This window comes from Aethalodelphis obliquidens, unplaced genomic scaffold, assembly GCF_003676395.1.
Source record: "Aethalodelphis obliquidens isolate GAN/ISIS:26980383/991018 unplaced genomic scaffold, ASM367639v1 scaffold2, whole genome shotgun sequence".
In the NCBI taxonomy this organism is placed as follows: domain Eukaryota; kingdom Metazoa; phylum Chordata; class Mammalia; order Artiodactyla; family Delphinidae; genus Aethalodelphis; species Aethalodelphis obliquidens.
Window position 1 is genome coordinate 32,433,754 of NW_020837946.1, and position 27,752 is coordinate 32,461,505.

A 27,752-nucleotide genomic window follows, 5' to 3' on the forward strand; every position below is an offset into this window, starting at 1 on the left:
ACTCTTTGCTACTAGAAATTTGCTGTTATTTTCTGCACATTAATTCAAATATTTTTGAACAGCTTAAAAAAAACTTACATTAACTCAAAGCATATCCCCCTTTCAAAATTCAATATAGTAAAACAAAATGATTCTTAAATATTTAAAGTTCATCATACCTATCATGAAAGTTAAATATATGATTTCATGGAACTGTAATTTAAATATGTTATAGTATGATGAAACTCATTTTGACAAGCCCAGAAGTCTTTACACAAATATTCAAGGAAATTAATGTGTACTTAAACTGGTTGGTGAATCTCATGCAAAAAGAAGGCATAGAAACTGCAACAGTCACCCTAAAGATTTCTGTGTAATTCATAAATTGTTTATGACACTTTAAGCGTTAGTTGATAATGCTTCCAATGGGTCTGAATATTTAAATGAGGAATTGTCTTGATTCTATATTACTGTATAAAAGAGTAAATGATTCATTCCTTATTAACAAATAACAATTTAAACAGAAATCAATCATAGACATCTGTAGCATTCTATAACACATCTGGGAACTTAAGTTTTCACAAGATGCCAAACATTTTTATATATTCATAAATCATATCACCTCTCTCCATCAAACATGTTTGTATATACAGTAAATAAAACCTATAATTCTCTTATATTTAGTGCACAGAAAACATTTTTTCTACTGACTAAACAGTGACCTTAAGTACCAGTAATACAGTTACAAAACTACATATAACAATGAACTTAGGGTCAGAATACCTGGGTAAGAAATCCTACCTCCATCATATATTAGTGTTAAACCCTGGGCTAGTCACTTAATCTCTTAGGACACATTTCCTCATTACTATAATAAAAGAGTTGGGCAGTTTATTTCAAGGTTCCCCCTTGTTTTTATTATTTTAAAATTTTTTTATTAAATCATCTTAACTAATTTATTATATTTTTTAATAAGTTTATTTATTTAATTTATTTTATTTTTGTCTGCGTTGGGTCTTCGTTGCTGCATGCAGGCTTTTCTCTGGTTGCAGTGAGCAGAGGCTACTCTTGGTTGCGGTGCACGGGCTCTGGGATGCGGGTTTCAGTAACTGTGGCATGTGGGCTCAGTAGTTGTGGGACACAGGCTTAGTTGCTCCACGCATGTGGGATCTTCCTGGACCAGGGGTCGAACCCGTGTCCCCTGCATTAGCAGGCAGATTCTTAACCACTGTGCCACCAGCAAAGGCCCCCCCGCCTTGTTTTTAAAACTTAATGAGTCCAGATGTGGCACATATATACAATGGAATATTACTCGGCCATAAAAAGGAACGAAACTGAGTTATCTGTAGTGAGGCAGATGGACCTAGAGACTGTCATTCAGAGTGAAGTAAGTCAGAAAGAGAAAAACAAATACCGTATGCTAACACATATATATGGAATCTTAAAAAAAAAAAAAGGTCATGAAGAACCTAGGGGCAAGATGGGAATAAAGATGCAGACCTACTAGAGAATGAACTTGAGGATACAGGGAAGTGGAAGGGTAAGCTGGGACAAAGTGAGAGAGTGGCATGGACATATATACACTACCAAACATAAAACAGATAGCTAGTGGGAAGTAGCCACATAGCACAGGGAGATCAGCTCAGTGCTTTGTGACCACCTAGAGGGGTGGGATAGGGAGGGTGGGAGGGAGGGAGATGCAAGAGGGAAGAGATATGGGGACATATGTATATGTATAACTGATTCACTTCGTTATAAAACAGAAACTAACACACCATTGTAAAGCTATTATACTCCAATAAAGATGTTAAAAAAAAAAAAACTTAATGAGTCTAAAGTTTAGTGAGGAATCTACGGGGAGTCTGACTAGAATATTCCACAAATAAAGACTACTGCCAGGAGAGAAGGCTCAGGTCCCAAAGCCTAGTTTTCCCCTCTGAAATTGGTTTCTTCTCTACCATTTCCTGTTTCAAAGCAAAATGTGATAAATGGTAACAAATAATTAAATTTTAAAATGGTATGACTACCAGCAAGTTTCTAGATCTAAATGATAAGAAACTTTGGCTTATAACATAGAAGAGTAAATATTAGCTCACCATCATGACCGCTATGTCAAACAGTTCTGTATTTTTAAAAAAGATACTGCTGACCATGATATGATAGAGATTTTTAATTATGTCTTAGTTTCATATACTGTATAAATGCACATGTGAGATCTTGCCTTTATTACTGAAGTTGTCTTTATAACTGATAAAGCCACGCTGCATTTTTACAACAAACAGAAGGTTTTATAAACATTTCTCTTATGCTGCTTTCACCTCCCTAGGATTTCTTTCACAAGAATGATTTTTAAAAGGCGGACAGAGAGATCTTGACTCTACAGTGATAATTTGGTACTTTTGTTGACTTCATAAATATTCATTATGACTTACTTTATCAATATATTATTTCCTATTTTATGCTATTCTTCACAATTTTACTATAAGTTAAGCAATATAGTGACATAAATGTTTTCAAGGATACCCCTCCTAACAGAGTGGAAAAATTCAAGGAGCTGACGTTAAAATTCTTATTCTGGAATATTCTCACAGAATCAGAAGGGACCCCCAGTATTTTTCAACAGGGAATTCATGAAAGGAATATTTCAAATAGAAAGGTAAAAGCTCTTTGAAGTAGTTTTACTTCCAAAGGCTTCTCAAGAAGGTTTCTGGTACCATCTTGAAATTTATGGAAACATATAATAATCAGAAATATTAGTTATTATGTACTTATACACAAATCTGCTACAAGTGTAAATTAGTAAAAACTTTTAAAAATAAGCAAATTGGAAGTATACATCAAGAACCTTAATAGTATTTTTATTTTTCTACTTTTCTACATTTTCCACTTATAAGTTTACACACAATGTTCCCTACTTAAAAAAATTTATGCCCTTTGATCTAATAATTGTACTAGAAATAGAATTCTGTTCTATGAAACTTTAAAGAGTTATGTAATCACAAGCAAAATTGGAAACAAATTAAGAATTTACCAATAGGGAATAGTTAAGTAAGCTATGGTACATCCACTCAATATAATAACATGTAAATATTAAAATCATAACACACGAAAATGCTAATGAAATAATCTTAAGTGAAACAAAAGTGAAAAAACATATGCCATCAAATGCTCATACTAAATTTTAACAATGCATAACAAAAAAGACTTTGAAACTTAACAACAAAAAAGCTAAAAAACCCAATTAAAAAATGCACCAAGGACTTGAATAGACATTTCTCTAAAGATGACACATAAATGGCCAGTAAGCACATGAAAAGATGCTCAGCATCACTAATCATTAGAGAAAAGCAAATCAAACTACAATGAGATACCACCTCACATCCACTGAGATGGCTACTATCAAAAAAAAAGAAGAGGAAGAAGAGGAGGAGGAGGAAGAAGGAGAAGAGGAGGAGGAGGAAGAGGGAGAAGAGGAAGGGGAAGAGGAAGAGGAAGAAGAAGAAGGACGAGAAGGAGAAGAAGAAGAAGAAGAAAACAAGTGTTGATAAGAATGTGGAGAAACTGGAACCTTTGTGCAGTGTTGGTGGCAATGTAAAATGGTGCAGCTACTATGGAAAACAGTAAGGTGGTTCCTCAAAAAATTAAAAATTTAATTACTATATGATCCAGCAAACCCACTTCTGGATCTATACCCAAAGAATTTAAAGTAGGGTCTTGAAGAGATATCTGTATACTCATGTTCATAGCAACATTATCCATGATAGCCAAAAGGTAGAATCAACACAAGAGTCCATCAACAGATGAATGAATAAACAAAATGTGGTATATACATATGTATACATACATTGAGATACTATTCAGTCTTAAAAAGAAAGGAAATTCTGCAATATGCTACAACATGGATGAATCTTGAGGATATTATGCTGAATGAAATAAGCCAGTCACAAAAAATCAAACACTGTACAATTCCACCTATACGAGGTACTTAGAGTAGCAAAATCACAGAGACAGCAAGAACAGTAGTTGCCAAGGGCTGAACGGAGAGGAGAATGTAGAGTTGTTTAATGGATATAGAGCTTTAGTTTTACAAGATGAAGAGTTATGGGGGATGGATGGTGGTAATGGTTGCGACAACAACGTGAATGTATTAAATACCACTGAACTGTATACTTAAAAATGATTAAGATGGTAAATTTTTTTTTTTTTTTTTGCGGTACGCGGGCCTCTCCCGCTGCGGAGCACAGGCTCCAGACGCGCAGGCTCAGCGGCCATGGCTCACGGGCCCAGCCGCTCCGCGGCATGTGGGATCCTCCCGGACCGGGACACGAACCCCTGTCCCCTGCATCGGCAGGCGGACTCTCAACCACTGCACCACCAGGGAAGCCCAAGATGGTAAATTTTACGTTACGTGTATTTTACCACAATAAAAAAATTTAGTTATAGTTATGCTCAAAATAGAATCGAAACATAAACAAAATAACCGCTTCTTAAAATCAAAGACAACAATAATAGTAATAATAGAAAAATACCTTGCAGTTCTGTAGCAGTCGTATGAGATGTTCAAAGCAATTACTGTTAAGAAAAATAGCCTGAAGAACAGGCCTATCTCTGCAGTCTAACATGGCTGTAATGGTATCTATGAAATTAAAAACAAAACTGTCCATTAATAAAGTGGAAAATCTGGGATCACAGAAACATTCACTCTAGCCATATACTTAATTTAGGCTTTTTGGCTAACAAACAGATGTAAATTAATAGGAAATAATAAAGAGGGGGAATAGAAAACAAAACCTGTACTTATTACTTGATAAGAAAAGGGAAAAAAAATGTGAACATTTTTATACTTTATTATTAAAAATATTTATTTTTTTATATATAAGAATGATATATATTTCCCAGAGATTTACTTAGGTGTTCTTCCATTATAACTTAAGTGTAATAAACTGTGGTTCCCAACTTGCTATGAATAAGCAACACTTGGTTATGTCTGGCAACATTGTCTCATTTCTATAGTATAAAATTAACATATGGCTATCATGAAAATGAGACTTAGGTAATTAATCCATTGGTGATGATGCTTTGGTCTTTGTTTCCTACTGAAAGGATGTCCCCACTCAGAAATCAAGGGAGATTTGACATAGGTAATATGCAAGTTCATAATAAAAAAGAAGTCCATTCAATATAGACTCAAATTTCCTTATAAACTTATAATTTATTATAATTATAAAACGTGACATGCTATAACATATAAAAGAATAGAAACTATATAAGATGAATCTTATTTTCCTACAAAAACACTATTGTTATGAATCATTAAGTTTCACTGAGATTTTGATATCCAGTATTTTTAAATTGGACACCACACACATACCCACACAAACATTTTTTAAAGTCTCTAGGGCTATACAACAAACCATTAATGTTGGTTATGTTGGGTGGCAGGATACAAAAACTTTTTTTCACTTATCTGAATTTTCTAGTTTAGCTATAATGAAAATATTTTACTTCTATAAAAAGGAACTCTCAGTTAATAATAGTATCTAACAGGAGTACAAAAAGAAATCACGTATATTGGTGAAGGAGCTTGCAGGGAGGCGGGAGATGGGGAGAGAGGGAAAGAAGCACAAAATGACACAAAACAACCAACACAAAGAGAGGGAAAGAAAAACAAGACACATATACACAGAGGATCTGAGGAATCAAAACAAAACAAGAAACCAGAAACTCTCAAAAGGAAGGACATACTGAAGTCATTTCTACAGAGATGTATTAGAAGCACATAAAAAATTGATCGTATGTGACTCTTTGCCATAGGTTAGAAACTACAAATGGCACTTTCTGAAAATTTACTTTTCCTAGAATTTCAAAATCACAGCTGATTTACTTTTGAACATTGATGCTTTTAGTGGATTACAACTTTCAAAAGAGAATATAGAGGCTCGATTTTGTCACTGTTAAAGCAAATATGTGAAAGACAAATCAATTCCATATTATTTTGAAGTCAAATCTAAATAGTCACACAATATCTGAATTACACAATCAATATTTTCTATACAATAGCCTTGAATTCTTAATGAAAATGGAGAATATAAAGGTAAAAAAAAAACAAACTAGATTCAGAGAAAACTGAATATAATAAACTTCATCTAATACTCACTCAGCATTTTGATCTGTAGAGCTATGAACCGGCTTTCCCACAGTCTGGACCTCCTTTGATTAGGTAAAGCTGAATGATCTGAATTTAGCAATTTAAAATAGTTCTCCAAAATAGTGCTGGTTTCCACTTGACGCTGATCAGAGCTGCTAGTGAGAAGGATATGTACCACCTCTGTAAGGCACTTCAATGTAAGTTCTACCTTCCTACCCACTTCTTCAGGATTTCCTTCCTCCCAAGAATCGCAATCGGCCAAAACTCTCATGAGAACCTCCATGGTGGCTGGAGAAATTGCTTGCAAAGCATTCCTCTGAAACATGAGAGACTAAAATTGAAACCCAAATCTAACAGAAGTGCTGTATGTTTGCAAAAACAAAGAGAATTTAATAAATCTGCAGACAACTTTTTCTTTATCAATCAACATTGAAAAAATTTTACACAGATACTTTGACAGACACCGCTGGTGTTTTACACATATCAGGTCTTCATTTCTTCACTAATAGAATTCTGATTTTATTCAGATAGTCATCTGCCCATGTAGAAAACTTACTTACCACCCTCCCTTGTAGCTAGGGGTAGCCATGTGACATAGTTCTGGTCAAGAATATATGCCAGTAGACCATGAAGAGGATATCACTTTACAAATAAAAAAGGGAAGGATCCTTTGCTTTTGGCTTTTTCACCCTTTTCTTGCCTGAAATGCAGACAAGAAGCTTGGAGCCACCTTTATATCATGAGGAAACAAGCCCCAGAATTAAAGTAGCAGGCTACAGAGCAGAACAGGAACACAAGGACCTTAGTCCCTGATGATATCATTGAGTTGCTGTGCTATCCCAGAACCGCCTGCATCTGGATTTCTTATGCAAGAATAAAAATAAACACGTCGATTTGGCCAAGCCTCTCTCAGGTTTTCTATTGGTTATAGCAAATGACATATATCATTTATATCATATTATCCCAAATAATATAGATATATAAGAGGACTGGCTTGGCTCTGATTCTACAAATATATTTCTGAAACTCTAAGTAACTGGTAGCTATTTGAGGTGATCCATTAAGCTTGAAATAAATATGTTGCCCTAAATTGTTAAATTCATAAATAATAAATCAGAGTATAATTATGTAAAATCATCTGAAAGTAATAACACTTAGGCCATTTGGACTGATCATCAATATGATAAATAATATCAATAATAACACGTGCTACTATGGAAGAAATTGCTGATGGCCCATCCAACATCAATTTTCCTCTGCTTCCTTATTAACAGAGCCCCTGATGTTTTTGCTGGACACATGGCTACCAGGAATAAACATTACATTTCCTAACCTCCCCTGCTGTTAAGGAGGCTGAGGAAACAAGTTTTATCAAATTTTTTATCTGAACATATTTGCAACTTTGCAGCTATCTGATGGAGTTTGGCAAATGAGATACTGTCAGCTTTTCAGTATCTCCTTCAAAGATAATTGGCACCTGCCATTTTCTCCTTCTTCACCTCCCCCTCCATCTTTGTGCCCAAAATGTAGACATGGTGGCCAAAACTCTAGAAGCTATTTTGTACCACAAGAAATAATAGTAAGGATAACAAATTGACATTCAAAAGGTACCTGAGTCCCTGAAGAGGTTAGAGCCACCAGATTAACTCTGGACTGCTTACAGCTATTTTTTTTTTTTAAACAAAAGAAAAAAGGTAAACTTCTAACTTAAGCTAGTAGAACTTCAGTATTTACTGCTACTTTCAAGGAATCATAAATCTGATACCCCTGTGATATACTTCATTCTTATAAGCACAGGCACTTTGTTAAGTGTTTTACATATATTATGTGTCATTTGGTCCTTATGACTGCCCTATAAGTGTTACTATTTCCACATTACAAATAGAGAAACTAAACAAATGTAAACAGTTTATCCAAGGTCACACAACTAGTTAGAAATGACATAGGATTCAAACCTATGTCAGTCTGGCTCCAGAGCCCCTGCTCTTAACATGCACAAAACAGCATAAATATGCCAGTGGGAAGCCAGGCATGATGCTTTGGAAAGGGAGACCAATCACTGGACTTTTTTGACTCTGTGACAAAACCATTATTATGCCTTTAACTATTCATCTAAATACCCTTGTACTGAGGCTATATTCAACAGCCTTCTGATTTCAATATATTTGTAACTATAGCTATGACCTGATTATAAGGATTTTGAGTATTTTCAGTACATAAAATAATAAATTGGGCTTCCAACCTATTTGATTTCCATGTGAGTTTTAATAAGTGGAGGTCTCTCGGGGCTCGATTACCCCAGGTCCTAACAAGAACAAGTCTGGGTATATTCAAAAAGGGAACAGGATCCAACCAGCTTCGGCATCAGTCAAAAACAATGTCATTTCCAATTTTACTCATGTACACTTATTAATTCTTATTCTTAGTAGTGGAGAAATGATGGAAATTGGGAGGTACTGAGGCAAAAGAAGGATATTAGCTAATAAAGGAAGGTGACAAAGCAAACAAACTGTAAAACAGGATTCTGGTCACCATTCCTCTCGCTACAGAGACTCTTATCTTCTACTAGAGTGCAGAGGAGAGGGCAAGGTGGTCCACTAGGAAACCCAAGCAGTATTATTAGCAATACCTGTGATTTTTGTCATCAATAGAAATCATATACATTTTCATGTATTATAGTTGTTGTAGTGTCTTGAAACATCATTTACCCTCATCTCTTCTTTGAAATTACATTAGTCACTAGACTTGCTGCTGTATTTTTTTATTTGATGTGTTATAAAGAAGCACATTACTATGTTACAAACTTGTTTTGTTAATATTTTAGTAACTGCATTTCAGTATAGTTTCCTTTGTGATCATATGTATTTTATTTTAGGCATGTGAAAACATTCTGACAAGGGGCTATATCAGACTGCCAAAGGGGTATGTGATATAAAATGTGTTAGAAACCTCTGATCTAAACTGTGTGGCTAAACAAAACAAGTAGAATATTCCTTCTGAACTATAATCCTGTTTTCAACTAGTAGTTAGATTCAAAGTTTACTACAGACAGCTTTTAAGATGTTCAATTTAAATAAATAAATAAAATTACTAGAACTTCTTTCTTAGAAATAATTTAAAAACTAGTTCAGTTTGTTGAAAAATGCATATAAGCTATGTATATACGCATTTAATAAGTAAAAACAGACAGCAGAGTGACTAAATTCATATGTCTTAGGAAATCAAATGGCTAGAGTTTTATTTCATCAAATGAACTAACAGGGATGACTATCCTCTATATTCTAAAGTAAGAACTGGAAGCTGAAAGTTAATACAACTAAGAACTTCAAATACCAAGAACTGTTAAATCTAGTTATTTATGCAGTAATTTTATTGTTAATGCTAATATTATTACTTAGGTTTTTTGGAACTTAATAAATAAAAGAAGTAAATTAAGTTTTAAACAAGATCTAAACTCAAAATAATATTTGTATGGTTCATGAAATTTTTAAAGACACAAAGAATTCATTAAATAATCTATGGAAAACTTTTTGTAATGTTTACAATCGTTTCATAGGTTAACTTTCAACATGTTCCTCACCTGCCCACCAGCTACAATGGCTCCAAAGAGATGCAATAAGCAACACTTAAGACTTTCCTTGAGATGCTCACTTTCTTGAAAACATTCTGTGAATATAATACACAAAATAAATAAATAAGGTTTCTCTTTCACAGTATGACTGATCTCTAAGGAATGTCTGACACAGAAACATCAGAAACGATTTGTGTAGCTGATTCCCTTTGCTGCACAGTAGAAGCTAACACAACATTGTAAAGCAACTATACTCCAGTAAAAATTAATTATAAGAAACAAAACAAAACAGAACAAAATTTAAAAAAAAAGATTTGTGAAAGGCTAAAATTTGTTAAAAGGCAAAGTTAACATGCATTTTTTTTCATAGGAAAGGAAAAGAGAAACCATCAAACAGGGAGCATTTTAGATACTTTCTTTATGTTACCTCATTTAATTCTCATAATACTCCATACGAGGATGATATTTTGCCCCCATTTATAAATGAGCAAATGGAAGGTCAAAATTTAATACGGTGCCTAAAGTCATCCGGTTACTAAGTGACAGAGCTACAAATTAACCCAAATCTGCAATAAAACTAGACGTCTTTTTACTACTAGAACTACTGCTTATTAGTATAACTATTATTATTCAATTATAAAACTGAAAGAGTTAGATAAAAAGATCTCCTGGGTCCACTCCAGGGCCAATATTCTAAAGCTCTAGTACCAATAGTAACCTTTCTTTTAACATAATTTTATTGTTTTTAAAAGGTTATACAGGGCTTCCCTGGTGGCACAGTGGTTGAGAGTCCGCCTGCCGATGCGGCGGACACGGGTTCATGCCCCGGTCCGGGAGGATCCCGCATGCCACGGAGCGGCTAGGCCCGTGGGCTGTGGCCGCTGGGCCTGCGCGTCCGGAGGCTGTGCTCCGCTGCGGGAGAGGCCACAGCAGTGAGAGGCCCGCGTACCGCAAAAAAAAAAAAAAGGTTATACATGCACATTACACAGAAAATTTTAAACAGCATAAAAGAACTGACAAGGAAAAGCAAGTTTCCCTCTAACCTATTCCTCAATCCACCTTGCTCTCCACACCTTAAAAAAAAAAAAAAAAAGCAAAAAAGCTCTACATATATTATTGCATTATGCTTTTTTGCTTAATACATTATGCTTAATACATTCTGGGCATTATTACATCTTAACATATACATCTGCATTATTCATCAGTAGTGGAATGACTAGAGAGCATTTCACTACAATGACGTACCTTAATTTACCTAACCAGTTCTCTACTGATAAACATTTATGCTTTTCCATTTTCTTTTGATACTACTAACAATCCAGTAATGAATATCCTTTTGCATACATCATTACACACAAAGACAAGATAATAACAATAGAATTATATGCAATTTTTATATATAAGAAACATTACCAAAAAGAAACAATTTTGAGTTAAAGTGTATTGATAGAAATTTACATTTAAAAAATTAAGTCATTCCAGCTATGCTGGAATAACTGTCACTACACATGTTTTCCTGCTATAAATAACTAGAAAATTGGAAAAAAATAGGCTCTAGAGATTTTTAGGTTCTAGAAATTGTCCTTCTATTGTGAGGCACAAGAGAAGGAAAGCAAAGTAAACCCAAGGATCACCTCAGCTTTTGGTTTGTAGACATTTTCTGAACAAATGCAGAGAAAAGGGGAACCCTAAAAGAATATGGCTATTTGCTGAGTTAGGAGACAGATAAAAAGTTTGGGGAGGCCTAGGCAACTGGAATTTGTAAAGCAGTACTTGAATGGAGGAAGCTCTACATACAGAGAAAGCAATCCAAAAATATGCAAAGGGCTCACTTTGAGTCCAAGTACCAGTCCTAAATTATAGTATGAAATCCCACAAGACAGGCAAAAACCTACCAAGAAGTTGTAAACTGAAATTTCAGATTTCACACAGATGATAGAGTTTTATTCAGCCACAGAGGACATACAGAAAACAAATTCTAATCATAAGGTTGATGGAGTGTCAGATACTATACTAGTATCTGACAAAACAGGCAAGGAATATCACCAAGGCAAGGCAAAGAATATTACCATGGATACGAAGGGACATTTCGTTATCAAAAAACAGGTCATGAAGATAAGGCTTTTCAAAAAATTTGCAATAGTTTATTTTAAAGACTTTACAACTACAAGTACTTGGGATAAATATTTGGGGATAAATTAACAAAATATGTGCACAATCTATGTGCTGAAAACTACGTAACACTGGTTAAAGAAATAAACATACAAATAAACAATGAGATATATCAGATTCATGAATTGGAAGTCTCAATATTCTTAAGGTGGCAATTCTCCTCAAATGGTTCCATGGATTCAATACAATCCCAATCAAAATCCCAGCAAGCTTTTTTGTAACAATACTGAAAAATGGATTCTAAAATATATATAAAAATGCAAATGATCCAGAATAATGAAAACAATTTGAAAAGGAAGAACAAAGTTGGAGGTCTTAATGACTTCAGGACTTAGTATAAAGTCACAATAATCAATACAGCATGGTAACAGCATACAGGTAGACATGTGAAACAAAAAAGAGAATCCAGAAGTCAACCCATGTTTTATGGTCAACAGATTTTTGACAAATGTGCCAAGGTAACTCAATGGAAGAAAGAAGAGCTTTTTCAACAAATGTTGCTGGAACAATAATGAAAAACGTTATGCTAGATAGAAAATACTAACTCAAAACAGGTAACTGACCTAATAGAAGAAAACATAAGAGAAAATCTTCATGACCTTGAGGTAACCAAGATTTCTTCGGTAAGGCACAAAAACCACAGATCATAAAAAAAATTTTATAAATTAGATTCCATTAATATTTAAAGCTTCTGTGTTTTAAAAGATTCAATTAAATGAAAATGCAAATTGAATAGGATAAAATGATCTTCGTGATCAAGTGTGGAATAATTTTAGCACCAAAAACTATAACCTGGGGCTTCCCTGGTGGCGCAGTGGTTGAGAGTCTGCCTGCCGATGCAGGGGACGCGTGCCCCGGTCTGGGAAGATCCCACGTGCCGCGGAGCGGCTGGGCCCGTGAGCCATGTCCGCTAAGCCTGCGTGTCCGGAGCCTGTGCCCCGCAGCGGGAGAGGCCACAACAGTGAGAGGCCCGCGTACCGCAAAAAAAAAAAAAAAAAAAAAAAATTATAACCTGATTGTAACATTGAATAAATAAAAGTTGAGTCCACAGTGATACACAAAAAAGAGAGAAATAAAACTTATATGCCCCACTAAAAGTAACTATTATTTGAACTCATTTTGAAAACAGATAGTAAAAGGGAAAGATTTAAGTACTTTATCCAGCCTTTTTGGGAACAGCTGTAGTTTATCCCCAGTTGATGAGGGAAAATTCTTTTTTACAGAATACAACAGCTGATAGAACTGTAAGGATAGAATTTGAAGACCACAATATTGCAACCCTCAATAAAATAACTGATCCAGGCAAGTATCATCAATGGATGCAAAATATTAGGTGAAAAAATGTTGAAAAATATGATATTCACCCTATGCCACAGTATCATTCCAAGGATATCTTGCAAAATTGCAAAAGGAAAAACATCTTTACAATTGAAAATTTTCACTATCACTACTGTGAATACTGATTAACAAAGGGTAGGAAAAACCCTTTCTCCTTCTCTATAGGAAAATGGACCAAGAATTATATTTCTGGAAATCTGACAAATGTGGACCATCAATGAGTGACAAATGAGTTACCAGGCAACATTGCTCATGGTAAAAATGGCCCTTGATCTGGACTAGGAAGACTATGATAACTATAAAATAACCTTGGGCTTCCCTGATTGCAACGTGTAATTTAGGCATTTCCCTTCCCAGGATGTGGAAATTACATTCATCGGTTACTACAAGCTATACATGCCTTCTATGGGATACTGTACTTCAAAGCCAGAGTGGCTCACACACCCACCAATTTGGTCTCATACCCTCACTTAGAAAGCCCAAGAAAAGCCCTTGGAATGTTCTGAGATCTCCTGAAAAGAAACACCTACACTGTTCCATTGGCATGCTGGGTTTCCTACTGTGGACATGTGAGTTTGACTATCTAGCTGAAGGCAGTATCACTACTGGTGGTCAAGCAAAGTGGGCACTGCAATCATCTTCACCAAGCAATCAAACAAAGGACTATTTCGTTAGCAGATATTTGGTCCTGTCCAAAATGTCCATAAGATATTTGGTCCGTGCCAAAAAGTCCTTGACATTTGGTCCTACCCAAAATCATGTGGCATGAACCAAATATGCTCATTTGGATAGGAGCAGATGTCAAGGACCTTTTGGCATAGCCAAGTGTCTTATGGACATTTTGGACAGGACCAAATATCAAGGATCTTTTGGCGTGGACCAAATGTCATATATATTTTGGACAGGACCAACTGCCCTTCCAGGGACTATTTGTCTTATTTTATTTCTTAGAAAAAAAAAAAAAAAAGGAGTGACAGAATTAAAGCAAATATGGCAAAACGGCAAAATGTTAAGATCTGACCAATTTGAGTGGGAAACACAAGGTGTTCCTTTTATATTCTGCAAAATTTTCTACATTCTTAAAATATGGCAAAATCATTTCTTTAAAGAAAGAAAGCTAGAGTCCATATAGGTCATACAAACGGGGACCAATTCTCTCAAGTTTATTTTCCGTAAAAATTCTAAAGTTTTAAGATATACTACCGTCATTAAAACATTCAGCTCTTCTCAAAAGAAAAACACTTTGAGAACAATGAATTAAATAAAACCAAGAAGAATAATCACAACAAAACATGAATCAAGTACTCCAGTAATAGTTTCTTAGAATCTTTATCTTATAAAAACACAAAGCTGAATCAAGGTCAGAATCAGAATAAGGAACAATCAAAGTAACATCAGAATCAAAGCAAGAGAAATTAGAGCTGTTACTTACGATAAAAGAAAGGGACAAACTCCACTGTGAGAGAAGCTGGTTTATATTTCTGTCTGCTCTTTTCCACAGTACTAAGGATTCGTCTATTGTTAAAAAGAAGTTAATACCAAATTACAACATGGGCAAGTACAGAAGGCACAATTACAAAAACAATTATAAAATAAATTTAATATTTTACTTTTGATTTGTGTACTAAATAATACATCACCAGGATTGGCATAATCTTGAAAAGCAAGTCTAGCCACTAATTTAAATGCTCACCAACTGAAAGGATTTCTTCTTTCGAATTACACAAAAATTTAAAACAATTAACGGTGAAACGTAGCAGTCACATTAAGTTTCCTAACAACTGGAAACAGAAAAAGGAAATAGCCATTTAAAATTTCCAAAATGTAAAAGAACTAGTTCAGTAGTACTACTAATTTGATACCTAAGGTAGTAGCTTATTCCTACAGTGCAACTGAAATTCATCAGAAATCAAGCTACTCTGTGCCACTTTCTGAAATTTTATCTGGACACAAAGACTCCATACCACTGGCTTCTTCTACCTGAAGGATACAGATCCAGAGGGCTGGGATTATTTTTGTTTTTAATTACAATTTCAGTAATTTTGATGGCTGAAATATTTCTACAGATTTTGGTAAGGCCAACACAAACAGCATGTGCTTTTACAAAGAACACTTCAATTCAACACAAAATGAATCTCTTAGATGGTCATGGTGGGTGTGGGGCTTAGGGAATAAAGGTTACTGTTACAATGACATATCAGCAACTGGTGGACTGTTGAAAATCCAAAAAAAAAAAAGAGACTTTTTTCCATCCCCCAAACAAGCTCTTAACACTGTTAGAAACCTAGAAAAATGGTACAGGTGAACCGGTTTGCAGTGCAGAAATAGAGGCACAGATGTAGAGAACAAACGTATGGACACCAAGGCGGGGAAGTGGCAGGGCAGGTGGTGGTGGTAGGATGAACTGGGAGAACAGGATTGACATGTATACACTAATATGTTTAAAATGGATAACTAATAAGAACCTGCTGTATAAAAAAATAAAATTAAATTTAAAAATTTAATTAATTAATAATTAATTAAAATAATGTATAAATATGCTCCAAAATCTTTTTGCTCTCACTAAAAAAAAAGGTAGTAAAATCATGCCTTTACAGAGAGCAAGTGATTTAATAAACTTTGTTAAATCTTAAAACAACAACAACAACAAAAAAACACTGTTAGAGCCAACAAAAATGGAAAATATTTGGAGAACAGCCACATAGAAATTCCATGCATTTAAATACAATCTACTGATAAAGCACTGGATTAAGATGCCTTCTTCTCAACAATTTGAACAATATTCAATTAAGGTATTGAAATTATTTTCTTTATAATTATTACAATTGTTCCTTATAATTACATAGAAAGAAAAGCCAGTTGATCATAGAATAAGCTGAACAGGATAGGCACAACTGGACTTAGTACTGACACACTAAAGAGTTCTAAGATCCAGATCTAATATCCAGATTCACTAGAAATCATATCAGATACCATTTGCTACTGCACTGCTTTCCAAATCTATGCCTATTTCCATTGCGTAGAGGGCTTAAGAATTATCATACTTCTGTATTTATTTTAATTTCAAATATAACATCTTAGAACATTACTGGATCTTCCTATTTAAGATCATTATCAAAACTGTTTATGTGTTTCTAACAATACAAATATTACTAGAGTTTCAAATAAAAAACTGAGTCATGCCTTAAAATATTAGTCATGTTGTAGAAAAAGTAATTTTAAAAGGATGAAATCTGAGTTAGCTTTCAGTTAGGTTTTTCCACGTAATTATTTACATTTTGCACATTTATTATAAATTATGATATTAACTAATACATTGGATATATCCTATCCAAAAATCCTGTGCTACAAACAAAAATAAAGATTCTCATTTGATTAACATAATGAAAATGTACTCCTGCAATTTGTGATTAATGACTCATTCTAAAGGCTCTGTATTAGATGCAACATATGAACATAATTTCCATTATAATTGTGCTAAAATTTAATAAGCTAAATTAAAGAGGTGAAAACTATTATACATAACACAAATATTAAAGCTTAAGTAGTTTGCACTGCATGTTTTCAATAGGATAAGGCAAAACAGCTAATAATGTACCATTTTTAGAACATAGTATATTTGGTTGCTCTATTATTAGCTGATATTTGGGCCAAGCGTTTAGCACCTAGTTGATGCCAATACATATCAACAGGTTGCTGAGAGGGATGCAAAATGTTTGCTTGCATCTCAGTTTTCTAAGTTTATGTCCCCTGGTCAATTTTTCTGTGCTTGTGTGTGTGTTTGTGTGTGTGTGTGTGTGTGTGCGTGTTTTCACATCATACCTAGAACATAACTACTTTTCTTAATTTTTCAACTTTTTATCTGGCAATAAGTTCAAGCTCTTACAAAAGCTGCAAGAATAAAAATAGTACAAAAAACTTCAAGTATAGTCTACCCAGGTTCACTGTTAAAACTTTATCCTAAATGCTTTATAATTTTCTCACTCCCCCCTGAAAAAAATATATATGCACATATATCTATATATGAGATATATATTTATATATATACATATTCAGACCTATAATATTTTTCAGAACATTTAAGGGAAAATTATGAATATTATAGCCTTTTACCTCTAAATACTTTAGTGAATAATTCCTAGGAATACTGTCTTACATAACACTACAATACAGTTGTAAATTTCAATACGCTTAACATTATTGTAATACATTTATGTAATCTACCATTCATAATCCAGTATGTCAAATGACCTAATCATGTCCTATAGCATTCCCACCTTCCCACCCCTAAGGATAGTCTCCTGTCCAGGGTCAGGTATTACATTTGGCTGTCACATCTCTTCAGCATCCTTTAATCTGAAACATTTCCACAGCCTTTCTTTATGACACTTTTAAAGAATACTGTCTCCTAACCCCTCCTTTTACTCATTAAAATGTTGTTCATCTGGAGTTTGCTTGATGTTTCCATACACTTAAGATTCAGATTATGCATTCTTGGCTGGAATATTATACAAGCAATGATGGGTCCTTCTTCGAGTATCACAGTTGTAAGCACAGGATGTCCACCTGCTTCTCAATGATGATGTTAATTTTGATCATCCAGTCAATGTACTACCCAGTACTATACAAAATAACTACTAATTTTTCCTTTGCAACAAATAAGTAATCTGTGGAGAAACATTTTAAAACCATGCAAAAGCCATGTTCGTTATCAACACCTGCCCCTAGACTTAGCATCCTGAACCCTATCTTTCCTATGATGTGTGCAAAATGCTGATTTTTTCCCAACACCAGCAGCCCCTGTACATTACTAATTGGCATTTGGCCTTCTAATGTAAGCAAGAGCCCTCTCTTCTCCCCTATCTCTCTCTCCCTCTCTGTCTCTCTCTCAATCTTTATCAATCACTGGTATGGACTCATGAATCCCTTTTTTCCCGCAATGGTTTATAATTCTTTAATGAATTATTTTTGTGTATATATTGTCCCAGATTTGGCCAGTAGGAGCCCGAAGACAAAACTTAATGTAAATTATTTTTCTTGGGACTTCCCTGGTGGTCCAGTGGTAAAGAATCTGCCTTACAACACAGGGGACGCAGGTTCAATTGCTGGTCAGGGAAATAAGATCCCACATGCCACAGGGCAACTAAGCCCGTGCACCACAACTACTGAGCTTGCATGCCTCAACTAGAGCCCGTGTGCCGCAAACCACAGAGCCCACACACTCTGGAACCCAACACCACAACTACAGAGCCCTCACACCCTGGAGCCTGCACGCCACAACTAGAGAGAAGCCTGCGTGCCGAAACGAAAATGCCACATGCCTCAATGAAGATCCCACGTGCCGACCCAACACAGCCAAAAAAAAAAAAAAAAAAAAAAAGGTGAAATAATGTTTTTTAAAAAAACTATTTTAGTCTGTGGGCAGACAATGAGTCCTACTGAACTTACACTAGGCACAAAGTAGGAAGTCAATAAATATATTGTTTGTTTTTGTTTTTTGGCTGCCATGAGGCATGCGGGATCTTAGTTCCCTGACCAGGGATCGAACCCATGTCCCCTGCAATGGAAGCGTGGAGTCTTAACCACTGGATCACCAGGGAAGTCCCAATAAATATATTTTAAATAAATGCTTGAATGAATAAATGAATGAATTTTCAGGGAAAGATTTCTTTCCCTATTTTAGTTCCATTTGGAGAAATCTTTCTAAATATGACGGATGCTACAAATAAAACCAAAATTGGGCTAATAGATTAATCAAACCTATTAATTAAATCAAATTACACATGAAGATACGAAAAACATCCATATATTTCATCAAATAAGAAATATAATTTTCAATGGCTTTGTATTTGGAATTATGTTAATTTTAATTAAATCTGTTCTAATCTGTTTTAGCTGTATTGGTAAGCAACAAGCACAAACAATAAGAAAATATATACATTCCAAATTTCCATTTAACTTCAGAATCATATTAATATATAAAGTCTAAGTTATTGTTATAGTTCCCCTGTACAGGTCTTCCATGAGCTATACAGATTTCTCCTGATTACATGATTTATCTCCACTATGTTTCATTTTTCTATCAAAGTCAAAGAAAACCAAGTCTCACTCTCTGCTTTTACCATTTACCTCAGAAGTAGTTCATACTATCCCTGGCAAAATTGTCACGCCTATTAAAAATAATACCTGGACAGCTTCCAGCACAATTTCTGGTATATATACTGCACTCATGAAATGCCACCACTGATCATCTACTCTTAGTTCTTCTTCTTCTTGTCATCTTACACTATAACTCTTTCTATATCATGTTATAATGTTTAAATGTCTTCTTGTTTTTGGCTCTCAAAACTTGTTTTGGGGGCTTTCCTGGTGGCGGAGTGGTTAAGAATCCGCCTGCCAATGCAGGCGACACAGGTTCGAGTCCTGGTCCGGTTAGATCCCATATGCCGCGGAGCAACTGAGCCCGTGCGCCACACCTACTCAACTACTGAAGCCCGCGTGCCTAGAGCCCGTGCTCTGCAACAAGAGAAGCCACCGCAATGAGAAGCCCGTGCACCACAGCAAAGAGTAGCCCCCGGGTTTCCCTGGTGGCGCAATGGTTGAGAGTCCGCCTGCCGATGTAGGCGACACAGGTTCGTGTCCCGGTCCGGGAAGATCCCACATGCCGCGGAGCAACTGGGCCCATGAGCCATGGCCGCTGAGCCTGCGCATCCGGAGCCTGTGCTCCCCAACGGGAGAGGCCACAACAGTGAGAGGCCTGCGTACCGCAAAAAAAAAAAAAGAGTAGCCCCCGCTCTCAGCAACTAGAGAAAGCCCGCGTGCAGCAACAAAGACCCAACACAGCCAGAAATAAAATAAATTTAAAAACAAAAACAAAACTTGTTTTTGTTTTCAATTACTAATTTTATTTAATCTGTTTTAATTTGTTCTCAGGTCTACCTTTTCATATCTTCTCTTTCTCCCACCTTTAAATTCATTTTGCTCTTAAGGATTCCTCTAAAATCCTCTTCTGTCATTTCCAGACTCCTCTCCTTATGTTCCTCCTTCTATATGTCTTCCTGTCTATAAATAAAAATTCTTTGTCACTGTTTCAAAACTTAAAAAACGTTACCTTAGATTTGCCATTGCTGACAAGGCTAAGGTGGGGGATGGGGAAGTAGCAATAGTGGGAGGAACAGATATAATTTCCTTAAGAAATCTTGGCATAAATGTCAAAATTGGGGGAACATTGATTAGTTGAGAACCAAAGTGCTAAATGCGTAGAAAGGCTACAAATGGAGCACTATTATGTGCTCCTCTCTTTGAATCTTTAGAGAGTTATGAGCAGTACATAGGCAGAGGGAAAAGGCAGTGACAGTGCTGTCTGCCAACTATTTCCATGTCTACTCCTTTTAGTCACAGGGTAGAACTAACTTCCACCTTGGTCTCCCTTCTTCTTCTGGTCTCACTGTGGTAGATGGGAACATGTAACTAGTCTTGGCCAACGAGTTCTGAATGAAAGTGAAACATGTCATATGTCATGACCAGACAAGAGCATTAAAACTGCCAATGTGAGACATTTCAGAGCTTTCTTTTCTCTTTCACATGGTAACTAGCACAGCCTTAGATGCTTGCTGTTCTGTCAGTTTAGGATCTTGAGTGACTATGATGAGTAGAGGCTCCCTGCCAACCATGGTAGACAGAGAACAGGAACAAGAAGTAAACCTTTGTTATTCTAACCCCTTGTTTGTTACTGCAGCTTATCCTGACGGATAAATCTTTGCCAAGAAAAATGCAAAGCACTTTCTCACTGGAAAAAGAGACATATTAAAGTTCAATAGAAAAGGAAGTAATCAGAAGGTCACTAGTACCTTCCCATTAATAAACAATCAAGAAAAGTATTAGAACAATGTGATGGTTAATTTCATGTGTCAACTTGGGGGGTGTTTGGGGATGAGATTAACACTTAAATTGGTGAACACTGGGTAACGGAACTGCCCTCCAGAAAGTGCCTCAACTAATTAGTTGAAAGCCTGAGCGGAACAAAAAGACTGGCATCTCCAAGCAAGGGGGAATTCTCCGGAAGAGTGCCCTCTGACTTCATCTGCACCATCAGTTCTGGTCTCCAGCCTGACTGCTTTTGAACTAGGACTGGAACTGGAACACTGGCTCTATAGCCTTCAAAGTCTAACTGCACCACTGGCTTCCCTGGGTGGCAAGGCTGCCAGGCCACATCGCAGATTTGGACTTGCCAGCCTCTATAATCATGTGAGGCAATCGCTTACAATGAAGTTCTTCACACACACACACACACACACACACACACAGCCTGCTAGTTTTGTTTCTGTGGAGAACCCTGACTAAAGACTACAACTTTCGGGCTTCCCTGGTGGCGCAGTGGTTGAGAGTCCACCTGCCAATGCAGGGGACACGGGTACGTGCCCCGGTTTGGGAAGATCCCACATGCCGCAGAGCGGCTGGGCCCGTGAGCCGTGGCCGCTGAGCCTGCGCGTCCGGAGCCTGTGCTCCGCAGCGGGAGAGGCCACAACAGTGAGAGGCCCGCGTACCGCAAAAAAAAAAAAAAAAAAAAAAAGACTACAACTTTCAACACATAAAGGAAAGCAAATGTATAAATAAGCAGATAGAATTGTTATATTTAATAGCTGGAGTATTTGTTCCTATTAATTCTATTAGACACTTCTTGCTTTACCTAAAGGATGTGTTATTTCAATAAAATATTACTATATAGAACATATAAAGTATTACCCCATAGTCTAATTACCCCATAGTCTACATACATGTTCTCTCAGTTACCAATCCTTCACCATTATCTAATGGTGGCTATTCAAAGTGAGGGTATCCTACCCTAAATATTCTGAAAAGCCTATTAAAAAAATCAAACATTCTAGTAACTGAAATGTTGCAGGAAGTAGGAATTGTTTATAAGTGGGTCAGGTTACACTGAAAATGAAAAAATCCTGAGATTTAAAGTACAGCAGATTAGGGAGACCTAAAAAAGAGATCTGATTGTGGGTGATAACACAACTCTTCCTATTCTTTGCCCACAGATAAGAAAGATACATGAGTTTTTAAACTCTTCCCTTTGAGCTGTGTACTGGTAATTATGCCATTGTCACTAAGCTACAAATCCATCATCTTACATGCCATCTGCTTTGTGATGCTGGAACAGTCATTCTACAAACTGTATTTCCTTTCCTCCAGCTACCTCACTCTTGGGTTCATCAATAGTGGGTACTAAACGGAGCCTGGAACGTTGAAAGAGTGAAAGGGGGACTGATGCCTTATTCCTTATTTTTTTACTGGCCAACAGTTCTTAACTATGGCATTCACAGTTGGTTTCTTTCTTCAGCTTATTTTTGGCAACACCAGAACCAGCCTCTTCACGGCTGCTCAGTGATAGCAGCACTGGCTTAGGACACTTTCCTCAGAAGTCTCAGACCAGGCACTGCAGGACCTCTTCTCCAAAACTTCTAGTTTCTGATAACTCTAATCACTTCCCTTTGTTCCCACAGAACCAGGGAAGTAGCTGCTTCCTGAAGTTACTATCTCTGTATTACATCACTGTCCCCCTTTTGTTTTTTGAGTTCTCTAATACCTATTTAACAATCTCCTTGCATTACAGTCTCTCTTTTTAAACACTGGTTTCTGATTGACACAAGCTCCACAATTAAAAATAAAAACACAAAATACTGTTAAAATTCTTTTTCAAATCATGAAATATGCTTTAAAAAAAGATAAAGTTCCTTGAAAAATATGTACACTCTACTTGATGCTACTGTGCTCTGAGATTTTACCATCAGATTATTAGCATTCAATTGCATTACAAAATAAAAGTTCAGGGTAAATTTATTATCTAGAAGTGGCGTTTATCACTAATTCATTACCTCCAATGTAGTTCTCTACCTCAGAGATAAGGATGGGGTCTTAGACACATCTTACCAACTGCTTTCATAGAGAATGAGACCTGCTTTGAAGAATTGTATATATTATGATATTTAGGTTTTAAATGAACATTATGATTTATAAGACATACCCTGAAATTCTATGCCTCCAATTCCGATATGGGTCATATAAACTTTCACAAAATGCCAATGCATGGATCACAAATTCTTCGATAGATGTCTGATCTGCCAATTCCTTCTCTTTTTTTTTGCTTTTTAACTGAGAATTTAAACATAAAATTATATGTACTTAAAAATGTTAAGCTGTATAACATACTGACCAACATCATTAAAAGACTACATGTTTCATTCATCTAATAATAATAACTCATTTTTATTCAAATAAGCCTAAGTTCCATTTGAGTGTGCAAAGGGTCAGTTAATCATATGGGTTGGATATAACCTCTCAAATTTTAAGTATTTCCTAGGAAGGATTTCAAATGGATAGACAAACGTCTTTCCAAAAAAGATGATGCTTTCAATAAGAGGGTTATTTGATGAATAAATAATAAATACATAAAATGGCAAACTGTGTCATTTAAAATAGCCATTTATAAAACACTTCAACTTTTAAATTAAAATAACAAAATGTATTAATAATTGCTTGTCTACTTTCAGAAAATTGCATAAGATGCCTGAAATATATAAGTACCCACTGATAATTTTAATGATCTTCTCAATTATTACCTCCTCTGAAAACATTTAACTTTACTATGATATTTTAAAAAATAAAAACTAGTTACTCTCAGTAAAACAAAAAGGAATATATTAATTCACACCTACTTGTTGAATATAGAGTGTTGTCATAGTGATAACATGATTGATATATGAGCAAGTCCCAATTTCTTCTACGTTAGATAGATTTCTGTGAGGAAAAAAAAGAATAGCCATATATTTATTATATATGAATAATGAGAAAAATGTATGCTCATGAATTCAGGTTGGTTTTCGGAACACATGTTGGCAAATAAAATACAAAAAACAGTCATTAAAACTTAAAATCAATATGGTTATATAACTGCTTTCCCACTGAGAATGCAAAACACACCTCAAGCACCATTTAACTACTATAAACAGAGAACATTTAAGAAAGACATGCCAATTAGCATTTGTTTATTATAAAAAATTGGAAAATATCACAAAGTAGAAATAGAAAAGAAAAAGTCACTAATATTCTTACAACCCCAACGTTAGCAACTATATACATTTTGGATTATTTCTTTCCAGGTTTGTTGTTATTTTCCTATGTACTTTTTAAGTTTGGTTTTTTGTACATATCGTTGTCTTTATAACTCATGTAGTGCAGTTTTATAGTTATCATCTTGCTTTCTGAAATTATAGTTCCCCTTTTAGACTCATAATATATCTCCTCATCTATATTAAAAAGCCTTGAGAGAAGGGTGGGCATCTATACATACTCCAAGAGGGCACAGTGCATGCCTTGTTTAAAGCAGTGTGTCAACAAGTGCCTGGTGTTTAATTAAAATATGGCCCTCATTTTTGTTCCATTTTTAATAAGACTGAGGTATGACACGTAAAATGCTAACATGTACTCTTACTAATATCACCAGTCTTTTTCTTGGCATACTAAAAAAAATTCTGTTAGGACAAAAAACTCTATTGTGTTCTGAGACATTGTGACCTTGAAAAATACTTTATATCTTAAAATCCAGTAAATGCTAAAGGAACAGGAAAAATTAACTAAATTAATGAACTTAGTGTAAGAAGTCAGAATGGCATGACATCTTTGAGAAAGCAAAGAGTAAAGGCAGAGGTAAAATTCAAAGCCCCTGTGGAGGATTCTGGGAAAATAGCCAAGTGGGAAGAACCAGGAATCTGTCTCCCAACCTAGAAAACAGTTACACTGTCAAAATCAGTTTGATGTAACTATTTTGGAACCCTTGAGTCTCTGTTGAAGGCTGGCAACTTCTATGGGAAAATCTGGATGATAAATTGCAATTAATGTCCTAAATTCTGCTCAATTTCAGCTATTAGCACAGTAGCACCTATCAATCTGCCACCCCCAGACATGTGGTAAGCAGCTGTGCACATAGTCCAGGAGCAGCTTGCTAACAGCTTGAAGAAACCAACGTAGGCAAAAAGGACCCTGTCCTCAACATATTGGAGATCGTGCTCTGATCACTGATTGCTCCTTCTGATTATAGAGGTGCAGACAAAGAGGCAGGCAGGCACTGATATTGCACATCCCCACCACTTGTTACAAGCCTCTCCCCCTCTGGCTGAAGTAATTTCCAGGGGACTTAAAGGCCATTTCCCTTTCCCCCTTCATCTTTTTGTTTTTCCCCCTTTTGGGAGCCAGATGTTAAAGACTAGGACATTCAAAAATAACAGCATAAATGGGGAAAATTAGAGAGTGACCACACATGCTGAGGGAAAGGGTCAGAGTAGATCTGAGCAGACCTTATGTTTACAACTCAGGTTGATCCTCAGCACAGAGACAATCTGTAAGGATCAAAAAATAAAACAAATAAACAAAAATAACAACAAAAAGCAGCAAACCCCAGGAAAGGGGGTAAATCTGATCTTCAGAGTTACCACATTCTTAGATTCAAATGTCCAGTATTCAATTAAAAACAAAAATCAGAAGGCATACAAAGAAATAGGGGAATATGGCCCAGTCAAAAAAAAAAAACAGAGATCAACAGAAACTCCCTGAAAAAGATCTATTAGACAAAGACTTCAAAATAACTGTCTTCAAGATGCTCAAAGTATCAATACTAAAGGAAGATGTGGAGAAAGTCAAGAAATTAATGGGTAAACAAAATGGAAATATCAGTAAGGAGATTTAAAAAAAACTAAAAAGAAACCAGAAACAAATTCTGGAACTATAATCACTATAATGAAAAATTCACTAGAGGAATTCAACGGTAGATCTGAGCTGGCAGAGGAAAGAATCAGTGAACTTGAAGATAGCACAATGGACATTATCAAGTCTGAACAACACAAAGAAAAAAGATTGAGTCTAAGAAAAAGAAGAGAAAGAAAAAGGGAAAGAGAGAATACTTAAATTATTGCTGATAATTTCCCAAATTTGATGAAGGGCATGAATATGAACAGCCAAGAAGCTCAACGAACTCCAAATAAGGTGAACTCAAAGACACCCACACTGAGACACATGTTATAATCAAACTTTCAAAAGACAGACAGACTATTTGAAAATAGGAAGAGAGAAGCAAATCATCACATATAAGGGATCTTCAATACAATTATCAGCAGATTTCTACTAAGAAACTTAGGCCAGAAGATAGTGAGAGGATACACTGAGAGTGCTAAAAGAAAAATAGCTGTCAACCAACAATCCTGTATCTGGCAAACTATCCTTCAAAAGTGAGGGAGAAATAAAGACATTCCCAGGAAACAAAAGGTAATGGAGTCTGTGATCACTCGCTCTACCCTACAAAAAATGCTAAACACTGTTCTGCAGGGTGAGAGGTAAGGACACTATCCAGCAACTCAAAGCTGCATGGAAAACTAAGATCTCAATGAAGGTAAATAAATGGGCAATTATAAAAGCTAGTATTATTGAAACAGTGATTTGTAACTGTATTCTTTGTTTTTATATAATTTAAGAGATTATATTTAAAGAAATAAAATTGTTCAGGTAAAAACTAGTATTACTGTAACTTTGGTTTGTAATTCCAAATCTTGTTTTATACATAATTTGAGACTAATGCATCTAAAATAACTATTAGCTTATGTTTGGGGGCAAACATTGTGTAAATGTAATTTTGTGACATCAGCAACCAAAAGGACTAGGGACAGAGCCATAAAAGAGCAGAGTTTTTGTATGTTATTGATATTAAAGTGGTATAAATTCAAATTAGAATGTTATAACTTTAGAATGTTAAATGTAACACCAATGGTAGCCACAAAGAAAATATCTACAGAATGTATACAAAAGAGTATGATAAAGGGGACATCCCTGGTGGTCCAGTGGCTAAGACTCTGTGCTCCCAATGCAGGGGGCCTGGGTTCAATCCCTGGTCAGGGAACTAGAACCCGCATGCTGCAACTAAAATATCCTGCATGCTGCAACTAAGACCCGGTAGAGCCAAATAAATAAATAAACAAATATTACAAAATAAATAAATAATGAAATGCTCGTTATAAAAAAAGAATATGATAAAGGAATTTAAATCACCACAATGAGAAGCCCATGCACTGCTACGAAGCGCAGCCCCCGCTCGCCACAACTAGAGAAAGCCCATGGGCAGCAACGGAGACCCAAAACAGCCAAAAAATAAATAAATTTAAAAAAAAACAAACTTCTGTTTTAAGGCATAAAGAAAACAAATAGAACAGTAAAAGAAGTAAATTCCTCCTTAGGAGTAATTACTTTCAATGTAAATGGATTAAAGTTTCCATTCAAAAGACAGGAGACTGAATGGTGTTGATGAATGAGTGGTAGGGCAGGAATAAAGATGCAGACATTGAGAATGGACTTGAGGACACAGGGCAGGAAGTGGAGACTGGGACATAGTGACAGAGTAGCACTGACATATATACACTACCAAATGTAAAACAGCTAGTGGGAAGCAGCTACATAGCACAGGGAGATCAGCTCGGTGCTTTGTGAAGACCT

The 27,752-nt window shown here is 35.6% G+C and overlaps 1 protein-coding gene across 1 annotated transcript in view; it reads right to left on the minus strand.

Moving 5' to 3' along the window:
- NBEAL1 (neurobeachin like 1) overlaps window positions 1-27,752 on the minus strand; it is a 180,128-nt gene that overhangs the window by 120,248 nt on the left and 32,128 nt on the right. The window contains exons 4-9 of the mRNA XM_027123720.1: window positions 23,933-24,014; window positions 23,242-23,369; window positions 14,641-14,723; window positions 9,708-9,793; window positions 6,137-6,443; window positions 4,509-4,615 (exon numbers count right to left, since the gene is read on the minus strand). Coding sequence (XP_026979521.1) covers window positions 4,509-4,615; window positions 6,137-6,443; window positions 9,708-9,793; window positions 14,641-14,723; window positions 23,242-23,369; window positions 23,933-24,014 — 793 coding nt within the window. The remainder of the gene's footprint in view (window positions 1-4,508; window positions 4,616-6,136; window positions 6,444-9,707; window positions 9,794-14,640; window positions 14,724-23,241; window positions 23,370-23,932; window positions 24,015-27,752) is intronic.